General features: G+C 48.1%; 1 protein-coding gene across 1 annotated transcript in view; it reads right to left on the bottom strand.

Annotated features, from left to right (window-relative positions):
• LOC119386742 (mannose-P-dolichol utilization defect 1 protein) overlaps nucleotides 1-13,364 on the bottom strand; it is a 76,708-nt gene that overhangs the window by 55,322 nt on the left and 8,022 nt on the right. The window contains exon 3 of the mRNA XM_037654024.2: nucleotides 7,695-7,827. Coding sequence (XP_037509952.1) covers nucleotides 7,695-7,827 — 133 coding nt within the window. The remainder of the gene's footprint in view (nucleotides 1-7,694; nucleotides 7,828-13,364) is intronic.

The raw sequence follows: 13,364 nt of genomic DNA, 5'->3' as shown, positions 1-13,364 counted from the left end.
TGCATTTTACGAAAAGTCTGCATTTCACGAATTTTAAACGCAACCGCTCAGCAAAAGAGTTCAGCGAACAAGAAGGAGAGTAAGTTTTAATTGCCCCTAGCTTCCTTGAGAAAAAGGGTGATTCACTTATAGGGGCCCTGAACCACTTTTCCAAGTAATTTTCGAATGACCTCAGAATCGCGAGTTTACTGCCTCACGAATCTATTGCGGCGAAAATTTCTCGAATCCGTCAAGAACCAGCGGAGTTAGAGCGATTTGACGCACACCATAAGAGCTATCTTCTCTCGGCACGAACAGCGCCATGGAACCTACACAGGGAGGGAGGGAAGTTACGTCAGCGCGTCATGACCTTTAGCGCGCGTGATGAAACACGACCTCTCTCTCCCGTTTCATTCACGTGCGCCAGCGTGGCTCACTATGTAACGTTAGTAGACTATATATGGAGCGCGGCGCCGCACGTGGCGGCACCCCGTGGCAAGAAGCGCATCTGATCCAAACGCCGCTCTTGATTTATGTCGGTTATTGGCCAGTGACATGCTATCTGCTGTTTGACGTCAAACAGCAGGCGCCTCGCCCACCATGGAGAGTGAGGACGGGCCTCTATATAGAGTGCATGCTTGAGAAAATGACAACTTCGCACTCCGCTTCTAAACTTTATTTGACGCGTGCGAGTCTGCTATCCGCAGGATGTGTTTTCTCTTCAACCCCCCCGGGGGGGGGGAGGGGGTTATGACACCTTCAAAAAGCATATACGTATTAATAAAATTAAGGAGCCCTTCCCCTATTAGGAAAATGGGGACAAGCGAAGCTTGGCGTGTGCGTGCCTAACCTACTACTTTTCTTTCCCTCTATCATTGTTTCTTTCCGTATTTGTGTCTATATTTCGTTGTTTCCTTTCTTTCTTTTTTTCTTTCTCTTTTTCCTTCTTAGAGGAGCCCTTCCTCTATCGTGAAAAGCTCCAGCTGAACCTTTCCCTTGTGCTGCAATGCATTTTACTTGTGATTTGACGGTGTTTTTACAACGTGCGAGTTTTGCACAAAGGGAAGGTTCATTTGCACCCTGGTAAAGCTTCGCTTACCCCCAATTTACTGCAGTGAAGGGTTTCTTAGTTTTGCAGGTGTTTGTGAGAAGCATTAAAGACACCACTCGATTACGGTGGAGAATGGAGTGTTTATTGCAGGTCCAGCACAATGACAGAAAGAAGGGTACCCTTGTGGTCACTGTATACATACCCGCACACAGTAACGAAGGCAGGGAGTATTCCTCGAATCAGAGAGTACTTGCAGTGCGAGCAAACTTTAACCGACTCTACGTCAGGGTAGTGTTCACTGAGCACTTTGAAAGCATTGCTTTAGTGCGCGTCAGAACGGATTCCCCAAACCGGAGCCACTTCGTTGTCGAATCAGTCTGTCACGCACTGTGCAAGACACTCCGAAGGAGCTCGAGGAATTGACGCCGGAATGGGTTCGTTGCTGGGGGTAATTTCACGAACGGGTCACCGTCGGCACCCCTAACAACACGTGCACCAGTGTCGGCACCACCACTGGCCTCACCACTGCGTTCACCGCCGTTGTTGTTTGCATTGGAGTCCTCCTCATTTTCTTCACCGTTGCTGTCTTCGTCGGTGTCTTCTATGAGGAAACTGGTAATGGTAGCACTTGAGCTAGGTAGTGACTCATCGTAGACTACACTTGCGCTAGGCCACGCTTCATCATACCCGACACTGGCGCTAGGCCGCTCTTCATCGAGGAGCCGACGCTGTTTGCGGCGTTCTGCTTCTCTGGCCCGATAGTCGGGGTCGTTCGCCCGTCGCTGCCGTTTTGCTTGAACGTCGCGTTCCCTGAACTCGGGATCGGTAACTCTTCGCTGGCGTTTAGCTTGAGCTTCACGCTTTCGGAGTTCGGGGTCTTCTTCTCGACGCTGGCGTTTATGTTGAGCTTCACGTAGCCTGACCTCGGGTCGTTCTGCTCGGCGTTTGCGGTGAGCCGCGGCTTCAGCGGCTCGCACCGCAGGGTCGGCCCGTCGACGACGCGCTCTTTCACGGGCGCTCTCTCGGCGGCGCTGGGCGAGAGCCGCCTCTTCTTCAGGGGTACGGACGATGCGCGGACGCCCCATGCGTCTTCCGAGACTGGACTGAACGGAAACGAAGTCGGCGCAGTGTTGCCAGGTCGGACGAGGCGGCACAGCCAAAAGCGAGACAAATTGAAGACCAAATGTAGCCAAACGCAAAAAAAGAGCAAGACTTGTAGCCAAATATCGCCGATTTCATTCGCAATTTTATCTGTATACACATTTTCACATTCGACAACGGCAGTCTTTTTTTGTTCTTGTTATTTTCAGGCGTTAACCAATTGCCGAATGTTAATTTGCAAAAGAAAAGACAACCAAATTCTGCAAGCTGCTTTTCAGCAACCAGCTGCATCCGAAAAGTGATTTTCCAATGCGAAGTCGTCTCTTGGAACAGTTGTTAACAACTTTGCAGCATTTTATGCGTGAAGCAACACAGGGCGGTTGTTTATTTTTTGTGCTTTCATAGAAAAGATTTTATAAACAGAGCTGCCAGCCTTTGCCGCCTGCCCCACGAACATTGAGTTCCACATGGTGTGGGCATGCCAATCAACCCAGAACCTCGCCCCAAAACCAAACCTCACTCGGGAAGGCTGGGAGGCAGCCCTGCTCGGCTGTTCCGACCTGACGAGCCAGAAGGGCTCTCTGGTCGACCGAGCCCGAGTCGCGGCGGTCGCCAATGGGCTCCTGTAATGAGGAGCCCACCTCGTGCTTGTGAGGGGTGACCCCCTCCGGGCCACCTCAGGCTTCCTCCCTATTGCACTTGCAATAAAGTTCTTCAAGCAAAAAAATCACAGCATATCCACGGAGTGAATGATGATGAGTGGGCGAAGCTGCGGAGGTTCATCGGTAAACCGTGAATCTTCCGTGAATTCTGCCCAGTACATCATCACCGACGTGAGATCGGGCGCGTCTATACTACAGGTTAGATGAGTTATGACGACTTGCAGCTCACTTTAATTTGACATGTACGCTGTGAATTTTCATTGTTTAGAAAACCATTGCTTTCGAAAAATCTGGCGTCTTTCGTTAAGCAGCTGGCGTCTTTTCGTTTTGCTTTAGAAACATCTGGCGTTCTTTCGTTTTGCTTTTACAAAACATCTGGCGTCTTTCGTTGGTTTATTTCATCAATCAACGGCGTTTTGAACAAAATTTTTATTGTTTAATCACGCACAGGAGAAATCTCACCAGGCACTACCTTGGAGGTAAACAATGGCTGCTAATGGGAATGAGAGACAGAAGAAGTCGGCTTTTAGCTAACACTTACACTTCTACTTCTACTAACGTTACCTACTGGAACATGCCAATGGCTGCTAATGGGGAATGAGAGACAGAAGAATTCGGCTTTTAGTTAACGCGCACGCTGCGAATTTTTTGTTGTTCAACAATACACAGGAAAAATCTCCCACCGGCACCACCTTGGAGGTCAAAGCGTAAGACTTGTTACGGACTACGACTACTACTACTGCTACTACTACTACGACGACGACTACGAGGGACGAACGGGTGCCGCCTTAAGGAGCTTCGCCCCTAAAAAGCAAGCCGAGACCGACGTCACACGAAGACGACAGCGACGAGGGTCATGCAGGAACGCGGAGAGAATGCGGCTGAATGGGGAACGCGCATGCACACTGTAGAAAAGTACTGTATATGCTACCTTTAGGTAGCTCTACTGCAGACCATTCGACAGCGCTACCGGTGTCACAGGTGCACAAAAATTGAAACTGATGCACAAAATGGGTGTCTTTTTCGTAGCTCTAACAAGTAACTAAACATCTCACAATTTGTAAATTCCTCACAATGAGTACATCGCAAGCGTGCGTAATATATTCTTCATTTTCAACCATTCGAAGTAAACAGCGCAGGCTGAGCGATACCTCGCTTCTTGCAGCAGAAATCGTTGATGTATGACGCTGCAGTCGGCGCGGAAACCCACTTCGGGAACAAATTAAAATATCAAACGCTTTTTTTTCTCGCCGATTTCACTGGTGCGAAAGCACTCACCAAGACCCACAGCAAGCAAACGGCCGATGAAAACGACATGCGTAATGTGGGGTGAAGGGCCCCCTTAAGAGTTCCGTTGCATACACATGATATCGGAGCGGAAGTTTACTAAGATGATGACCAGTTGACTGTCAGGATAATTAATGAAAATTAATTGATTGAGTTCATTGAAAGATACGAGTTCATTGAAAGATAGTGAGCGGCTGGGATCACTGTGGCACCTGTCGGAGCGGATCTCAACAACGCGCTTCTTTCTACGTGGCCTCTGTGATCCGCCTCATCAGCGCGCGAAACACCAGATGAAATCAAGGAATACACCACCAAGGCACCACGAACGCCGACGTGCGAGTGCAACTACCTAAGTGAAGGGTCAAGGACGCTTCCAGAACCTTTTTTCTTTCATACGCGACCTAGTTGGATAAACCCCTATAAGATGTCGCACGTACAGCGTCGCTGCTAGAGTTACTGTTTATGGCTCAGCTAAACGAGCCACATTCAGTAACTCTGTAATTGCAGCTGCCGGTCACGGCTCCTGTAAAACTCGGCATTCCGTAACCCCGCATGTGATCAGCGCACTGCGCGAACGAGAGAAACGAAGAAAGGAGACGCCTGTTTCTTTCCTTCTTCTGATAGCAATGAGGATTGAATACAGTTGAGCCTCTATATAACGAACACGGAACTCCGCTCGTACATGAAGGATTCGAAAAAAAATTGCGGCAGTCGATTCGTGAGGCAATACACTCTGATAGTGGGGTCATTTGATCATTACTTGGAAAAGTGCTGCAGGGCCCCTTTAACATCATTTCAATCAGCCTGCCGGTTCACGAAGATGATAGTTTTCTTAGATGATAGATGATAGTTTTGTGCCTGTTCCTTTATGTCTCCTTCTCTGCCTTTCTTTCTTTCTTTCTTTCTTTCTTTCTTTCTTTCTTTCTTTCTTTCTTTCTTTCTTTCTTTCTTTCTTTCTTTCTTTCTTTCTTTCTTTCTTTCTTTCTTTCTTTCTTTCTTTCGTTTCTCGATCTCTTTCTCTCTCTGTAGTTGGTTTCTCGCCTTCTCTTTCTCTTTCTTTCTATCTCTCTCTATATATACTCGTTCTGACCTCCTCCTCTTCCTCAAATCTGTCCTTCTCACCCTCACTTCCCTTTGCCACCCCCTTGTTATAGTATGCTATACAAGGCTATGTTATGCTCTGCCAGCGTGCCTGGATATCCGAGTGGTTAGAACGCTCGCCTTCGGATCGTGGGTACGCGGGTTCTAATCTCGCTTCGGCAAGAATTTTTTTCGCCAATAATTTCTTTCTCTCTCTCTGTGTACTCGTTCTTTCGCCCATCAGAGTTATTGCATCCCTCGCCGGAAACATTGGCGCACGTCTTCAGGGAGCGAAGCAGAAGAGGAAGAAGAGGAAAGCGATGAATAAGAGAACGAAGAGAGCACGTGCCGGTTCATGATGATAGTTTTCTATCTACGACACAAGGCAAACCTCGACCATGACAGCTCAGCTGTAAAAGGCAACCCATTCGATGTTCGGCCGCTGCCACGAATTTACACCGGCAGAGAAGTAAAATGCACCAGGTTTCTGCAATGACAATAATATGCTCGCCTGGTTCACCTCGGCCATGCCAGATGGCACCACCTATCCGGCCTCTCGCGAAGCGCAAAAGAAGTTTGCGGACAAATTAAAACCATCTATTGCTAGAGCACGGTCGTCGTAGCAAAGCAAAAGGAAGATCAGCACGTTGACGATTACTTCGCTGCCGACACAACCATCAAAGCCGAACACGGCTGGGCATTACGATTAATTCTTGGGCAGGCTCTCTGCCGCAAGAATATGGCACCGAGATCGGGCTACAGGTGGCAGCGCCGCGTTAGTGTGGATGGGCGGTCGGCGGCGCGTATACAAGTGTACACAGTGGCGTTTTGCTGCGAGCGGTTTGAGCAGATTGTCGGCAAATAAAACTCGTTGATTGCAGCCTGCTGGTCATATGCACGTTCTCCGTTGCCGTATTAATGCAAGAAGCCTGCCGACCGTTAGTATTACATTAGAGAGAAGCGCAATTTAGCAATAAACGGACGCTCTCCTTCGACGACAGCCTGCGTTTTCGCACTATATGACGTTTTTCCTTGTTTTATTTGTGCGTGTTTAACTTGTGTTCCGCTTACTGCGCACTGCTGTTGCGTGAATGAACTAATTAAGCATCTGCTTTCTGCTCATCTTTCGTGCACTGTGCGCACGAATACGATTTTTTTTCTTATTTAGTTGTCTATGACAGGGATAAGAAATTCAGTCAGAAAAGCAACAGTATATGCGTGGCTGACAGCACTTTAGCACTATGAAGATGTTTCACACGTGTGCGCTTGTTTTTATTCCAGTGGAAGTATGAAAAGGTAACAGTGCAGCACAGAGCTTTCTTCGATTGATTACCTGCATGACAGTGATGAAACGAAGGTCCTGTTATTTTATAGGACAAAAATATGCTTTCTTCAAGCGAACAATGTCCGCTGCCTTCCATCAGTTATAACGTTATGATTGCGCTGACACAACGGACAAACCGCCCTTTGAGGACGTGCATGACGTACACGCGCATGCAAACATGACGCGGCTAGCAGACGACGCAGGGAGCCATCCACACTAGGCGTGGATCAGTCAGTTGCCGCTAGGTGGCGACTCCGCTCGGTCTCGGGGGTCATGTGTCCGGTAACCAGCTGTTAAAGGGACACTAAAGGCAAATAAACATTTAAGTCAGATGGAAAGCTCAATGTTTGGGAACGTCTAAAACGTCAATAGTGCTCTAGTAATCGAGAAATTAAGGTAAATGTAGGACACTATATGTGCCCCAAGTGGGAGATTTTGGAACGAGCCCGATGGCGTCAAGAGTCCAGAGTACAAATTATCACTAGCATTCAAGGTACTTATGATAAAAAGAGAACATTCCGAGCATTGCAAGACGTCATAAAATGCTGGTTGTGCGTTTGTGTTTGATTAATAGAAAAATCAACTTGACGTTACAGTGGAGAACGGTGCGGGTTGTGCAAAAGTTCCGTTTTGGCAGGGCTGCGCTCCGCTCGCGCGGTCGCGTCCCAGTGGTAGTTTCGTTATCGCGTACTGCTGCGTCTGCCTTGCACGCTCACGAAAGTCGCACTAACGAAAACTTCGACAAAATGCCGTGTACATGTGATGTTGTGTAATGTGCCCTTCAAAGCAGAAACCACAGCGTCGGCTGCCGGGCACTAAAGACGGGCAACGTTGGGCAAGGCAAATGCTACGTCAGGAGGCCTTTTCAGGCGCGCGATTTGAAGTGCGCTAACGCTATGCGGACCAGTAAAACGTGGTTTTCATTCAAAATAAGCACTTCCTTGCACGAAACAAACACTACGAGGTTTCTGGAACGCTATTTCAACAATCAACGTCGACTTAACTTTGCCTTTAGTGTCTCTTTAACCGGAGGATAACTGGCACACGCGACGAGCTTAACTCCGTATCTGTCCAATGAAGAACGAAACTGCCTGCGCAAGCGGGACGCTGAAGCTCGCGCGGACGCAGAAGCGTCCGTGCGAATCTCCGAGAGCAGCGCCGAAGAACGGTTCCCGCTGGCAAGCGTGCGACTGTGGTCACGGAGGCTTACCTGAATGGGTACCGCTGTGCGTAGCTGTAGGCGGCCGTGGCCGTCATGCCCATCAGCTCCATGAGGACCGAGGTGACGCTGATGCCTTCACCGCTCTGCGTCTGCACGATCTTCATGATCTGCGGCACTTTCACTGCACACATGCGGAGAGAAAAGTCACAACCCGTAAGTACATCCCCCGAGGGAATGAAACAGATTCACGGACGCCGCAACCTCGAGCTTTTAAAAGAATGCTTACTCAGTTTCGTATGTAGCGACGTACAATTAACAACGTTGTGAAACGCCGAATGCATCCGTCCCAAGTGAAATTGGCCGATGGTTGGTAAACAACTGGGCGGCGCTCGGCAACTGGTATTGTCGGCCGAGCAATGGGCAATCTATAGCGGCCCAAAGTGGGGCCCTGATTGGCAACCAATTACGCTGGTTATTAGTTGGCCGAAGACGTTCAGCCAACAGTCGGCAAATGATAGGGAAAGAGTCGGCACCCAATGCTAGGGCGACCAAACGTGGTCCTCCGTAGGGCCATGCTTTGCTACCTACCACGTTGGCCAGGCACTAAGAGCCAGCGACAAGCCGACATTGCATTATATCTATGGACCAAATTTTTTTCCCTACACCGCGCGCATTATTTCTCGGTCAGCGAAAAGTTATTGTTTGAGTGTTCAGCACCGCGGCTGTCACTAGATTGCACTAGATTATTCGCACGAGATTATTTAACCCAGCTGGGCACCACCTGATGTGTATACAAGGTCGGCCTACGGCCTTGGACCTATGTTAGCAGTTAAAGGTCGGCCGGTGTAAGGCCATTAACCGATGCCAACCTCGGGCCAACTCTGTTGGCCAAGCTCGGGCCATGGCCGGCCAGGTCGGTCATGCACGTTGGGCCAGCATAGAGGCGACGTTGTTTCTTCAGTTGGGGTGCAGCCGTTTCACCAAGCATGATTGCACTGCAGTACTTTTCCGTTTATTTGGCACAGACGCAGAACGGTGACGTTAACAGCTAGCCCAAGATGGGGGCACTCAAAAACCCATCCAGCACTCTACCAAAAAACACTACGTGTCGATGCCTTTGATACCCTCTTGCTCTGCACATCACCGCATAGCCTACAATCTCCCGAGAACTTTAAATATGTTATAGTATCGTTCAAAGCAAAGGAAGGACACTTTGCACTGAGTGTCTTGTGTGTGTGTGTTTTAGCTTCAGTCTGATTCATTCGTTGCTTTGCGCAATACCTATAGTATACTTAAGCAGCCCTCCACAGAATTTCAACATGCACTGAGATATCCCGATGATGATGATGATGATGATTATTGGTGTTTTGTGGCGCAAGGGCCATGGGTGGCCAAAGAGCGCCATGTCTTTTGTGTGGTGTTGGCGATGACCAATGATTTCGACGACAGGGTGTATTATGGCTGTATAGGGGCCTAAAATCACGCACTATAAATAAGCGTAAAAGGGGTGTATACAGTATAAAATTATGGCAGAGACAAGTGATGTGATCTATGGGTGTGGGTTGAATGACGAGTGAGTATGGTATTTACAAGTGAGTAGCGGGAGAACAGCACGAACGCCTCCTCAAGGCCTTTGAGCCCAAAGGCAGGGAGGCAGGTGCTTCCTTTGATAGAAACCGCAGCAGCAGCCTCAATCACGAGGCCGCGCTACGGAGCGCCTGGGAAAATTACGTTGAAATTATGTACACTTTTTAAAAATTCAAAGAGGGACTGATATTTAAAAAGGGGTTCTCTGCCAATGAACATAGCAGGATGAAGTGGGAAGTGCAGGTATGCAGATGAAAAATGCTTTCTCCTGAAAGCGTCTAGTTCCGTGCATTGTAGTAGCGTGTGAAGTACGGTTAAAGGATCACCACAGTAGTCGCACAAAGGTGGATCGCCTCCGGACAAAAGATATGAATGTGTACTGTATGTGTGGCCAATCCTAAGTCTGCAGAGTGTAACTTCTGTGTGGCGTGACTTTGATACTGGTGTCCAATTACCTAGTTGCGGCTTGATAAGATGCAGTTTATTTTGTGTGTTCCTATCCCATGTGCTCTGCCAAAAGGCCCTGAGCTTTCTTTTGAGGAATGGTTTTAAGTCTAGCGGAGGGATAGCTACGGCTGTATTGGGACGGTTTTCGCGGGCGGATGCTGCTAGCTGATCCGCCAACACGTTGCCTTGTATCTCGCGGTGCCCAGGCACCCAGCACACTACGACATGTTGTTTGAGGGAGTAGATCGTGCATAAAATAGAGTATAGCGAAACAAGGACAGGATTTGTGTGCTTTGTCATAGTTTTTAAAGCTTTCACTACACTTAATGAATCGGTGTATATCACTGCCTTTTGTAGTTTCAGTTGTTTTATGTGTTTAACTGCCGCAAGTATCGCGTAAGCTTCTGCCGTGAAGATACTTGAATCAGGGTGCAGAATACCGGAATCGGAAAAGGATGGACCAACGGCTGCGTACGACACAGAAGTGTTAGACTTTGAGGCATCTGTAAAGAATTTAGGGTGTGGGTACTTGTATTGTAATTCGAGGAAGTGTGTACGGATATGCGCAAGTGGCGCGTGCTTGGTAACTTCGACGAAAGATACATCGCAATCTATAAGCTGCCACTGCCACGGCGGGAGATGGGCCGCGGGAGCCATTAGACAGTGTTCGAGAAGTGGCACACCCATTTAAATCTTCAGCTAGGCCCGTCACACGAAGTGAGTACGGCTGTCTCATAGAAGGACGGTTGTGAAAAAGTTCAGAAGCAGACAACTCATTGATTGTAGTTTGTGAGGGGTGTTCATTGTTTGCGTTCACTTTGAGGAAATATACAAATGATAGGTAAGATCTCTGGAGGTGTAGCGACCACTCATTCGATTCGATGTAAAGGCTTTCCACGGGGCTGGTGCGAAAGGCGCCCGTAGATAGTCGAATGCCTAGATGGTGGACAGGGTCAAGCATCTTTAGGGCGCTTGGTGTGGCAGACTGATAGATTATTGCCCCGTAGTCCAGGCGAGTGCGTATGAGGCTTTTATGCAAATTCATAAGACACTTCTTGTCACTACCCCACGCAGTGCGTGACAACACTTTTAGAACATTCATTGCTTTTATGCATTTGTTTTTTAACTGTTTAATGTGTGATACGAACGTCAGCTTATTATCCAGGATAAGGCCTAAGAATTTGTGCTCCGTCTTCACGGAGAGATGTTGGCCATGCAGCTCAATGTCTGGGTCAGGATGAAGGCCTCTCTTTCGAGAGAACAGGACACAGGTGCTTTTTTGGGGATTAAGACTGAAACCATTCTCGTTTGCCCATTTAGAGATCTTGTTCAGACCTAGCTGGACCTGCCGCTCACACATGGAAAGGTTGCAAGATTTAAAACCGACCTGTACATCGTCGACATATGTGCAATAAAACATATTTCGTGGTATGCAAAGACGCAAGGAATTCATTTTGATAATAAAGAGTGTACAGCTGAGTACACCACCCTGTGGCACTCCAGTTTCTTGAAGGAATGATCTTGACAGAACATTTCCTACTCGGACACGGAACGTACGATCCGACAGGTAGCTCTCTATTATATCTAGCATTCTACCACGTACACCAAGGTGGGACAGGTCTCTTAATATTCCAAAGCGCCATGTCGTGTCGTAAGCCTTTTCCATATCGAGGAACACAGAAAGAAAGAACTGCTTGTGGACGAATGCGTCACGGATTTCTGCCTCGATACGTAAAAGGTGGTCAGTGGTGGATCTACCCTCGCGAAATCCGCACTGGTACGGGTCAAGTAGATTGTTCGTTTCCAGGAAATGTATAAGTCGGCGGTTTATAATCTTTTCGAAAAGTTTACACAGGCAGCTTGTTAGTGCGATGGGTGTAGCTCGTAACGGAGGATGGATCCTTGCCCTGTTTTAGAATAGGGATGACAATGGCCTCTTTCCAAGACGAGGGGATTTCGCCGGAAGACCAGACAGCATTGTATAGGAAAAGTAAGGTTTTTTGCGTTTCGGCAGGTAGGTTTTTCAACATGTCATATACCACACGGTCAGAACCTGGGGCGGAATTACTGCAGCTGTTAAGCGATACCTGGAGCTCAGCTAAGCTGAAGGGTTGGTTGTATGCCTCGTGTTTTGTACATTTCCGCTCTAGTTTTTGTTTTTCTATTCTTGTTTTGTACCGTTGGAAGACTTCAGAGTAATGCGCGGCACTAGACACTTGTTCGAAGTGTGCGCCGAGGAAGTTTGCCCGGTCTTCCAAGGTGTCGCCTTGTGTGTTTACTAGAGGAAGTGAATGTACTTGCCGCCCTGCTACCCTACTAACCATATTCCAGACTTTAGCCTCCTGTGTATACGAATTGATCCCCGTTAAAAACTTCTCCCAACTTTCTCTTCTTGCCTGTCGGCGCGTTCTCCTGCCTTGAGATTTTATGTTTTTAAAACTGTCAAGGTTCTCGGCTGTCGGAGAGTCCCGAAGCAACCTCCATGCTTTGTTTTGTTTTTTGCGCGCCTTCCGGCATTCATTGTTCCACCATGGGACCCGTCGTTTGCCAGACAGTCCACTTGTTTGTGGGATACATTTGGTGGCAGCATTAATCAGAAAAGCTGTAAAGTAGTCTACAGCTGCACCTATGCTTAAATCACACATGTCTGTCCAACTTAAGAGAGCCGTCTTACGAAACTGTTCCCAATCGGCTTTGTCAATGTGCTATTTGGGAACCTGTGGGGGACATTCATTTACTATTTGTGTGCTCAGAACTATAGGAAAGTGATCACTTCCGTAAGGGTTATTAATGACCTTCCATTGAAGTAAGGGTAGAAGTGATGGAGATATAATGCTGAGGTCTATAGACGAGTAGGTACCGTTAGCGAGGTTATAGTATGTTGCCTCTTTCTGATTCAACAGACAAGCACCCGAAGAGAAAAGGAATTGTTCAATTAGCCGACCTCGCGCATCGCAGCGAGAGTCACCCCATAGACTGCTATGTGCGTTGAGGTCCCCAAGAATCAGATAGGGTTCTGGTAGCTCATCTATTAAGGATTGGAATTCATGTTTTTGCAGGTGGTAGTGTGGAGGTATGTAAAGAGAGCAAATGGTGATGAGTTTGTTAAAAAGAACCACTCGAACAGCCACTGCCCCCAGGGACGTTTGTAGAGGTAAATGTGTACATGATACTGATTGGTTGACTATAATGGCTACACCACCGGATGATACCATGGCATCATCTCGGTCCTTTCGAAAAATGAGGTAGTTGCGTAGAAAGTTTTTGTGTTGTGGTTTTAAATGTGTCTCTTGTACACACAGCACTTTTGGGTTGAGTTCGTAAAGGAGTTCTTGAATGTCATCGAGGTTTCGCAGAAGGCCTCGGATGTTCCACTGTAATATTTGTGTGTGCATATTAATGATAAAAAGGTGCTGTGTGTACAGTAAGGAAGTGTGGAGTGTTCAAGTGAAATACTTTGTTTCAGGAGGCAGGACGGTCGTCCGGCCCCGTTATTGGCTTTTTTGTTTTCTTGGCGCGGTCCAGAGAACTGCGCCGGTGTTTCGGCACCAGGGGTGCCGATGCCGTGTCCATTGCCTCCTCGGAGGCACTGGATGCCCGCACGGTCGGGCTAGTGGCTCGAGTTTGGGGCCTCGTCTGGCGTGACGAGGCCTTGAAACCCGACGGCCCTAGAGTCGCCGGTCC

The sequence above is a fragment of the Rhipicephalus sanguineus genome, chromosome 3 (assembly GCF_013339695.2).
Source record: "Rhipicephalus sanguineus isolate Rsan-2018 chromosome 3, BIME_Rsan_1.4, whole genome shotgun sequence".
Taxonomy (NCBI): Eukaryota; Metazoa; Arthropoda; class Arachnida; order Ixodida; family Ixodidae; genus Rhipicephalus; species Rhipicephalus sanguineus.
This window is presented reverse-complemented; position numbering and strand designations above follow the sequence as displayed.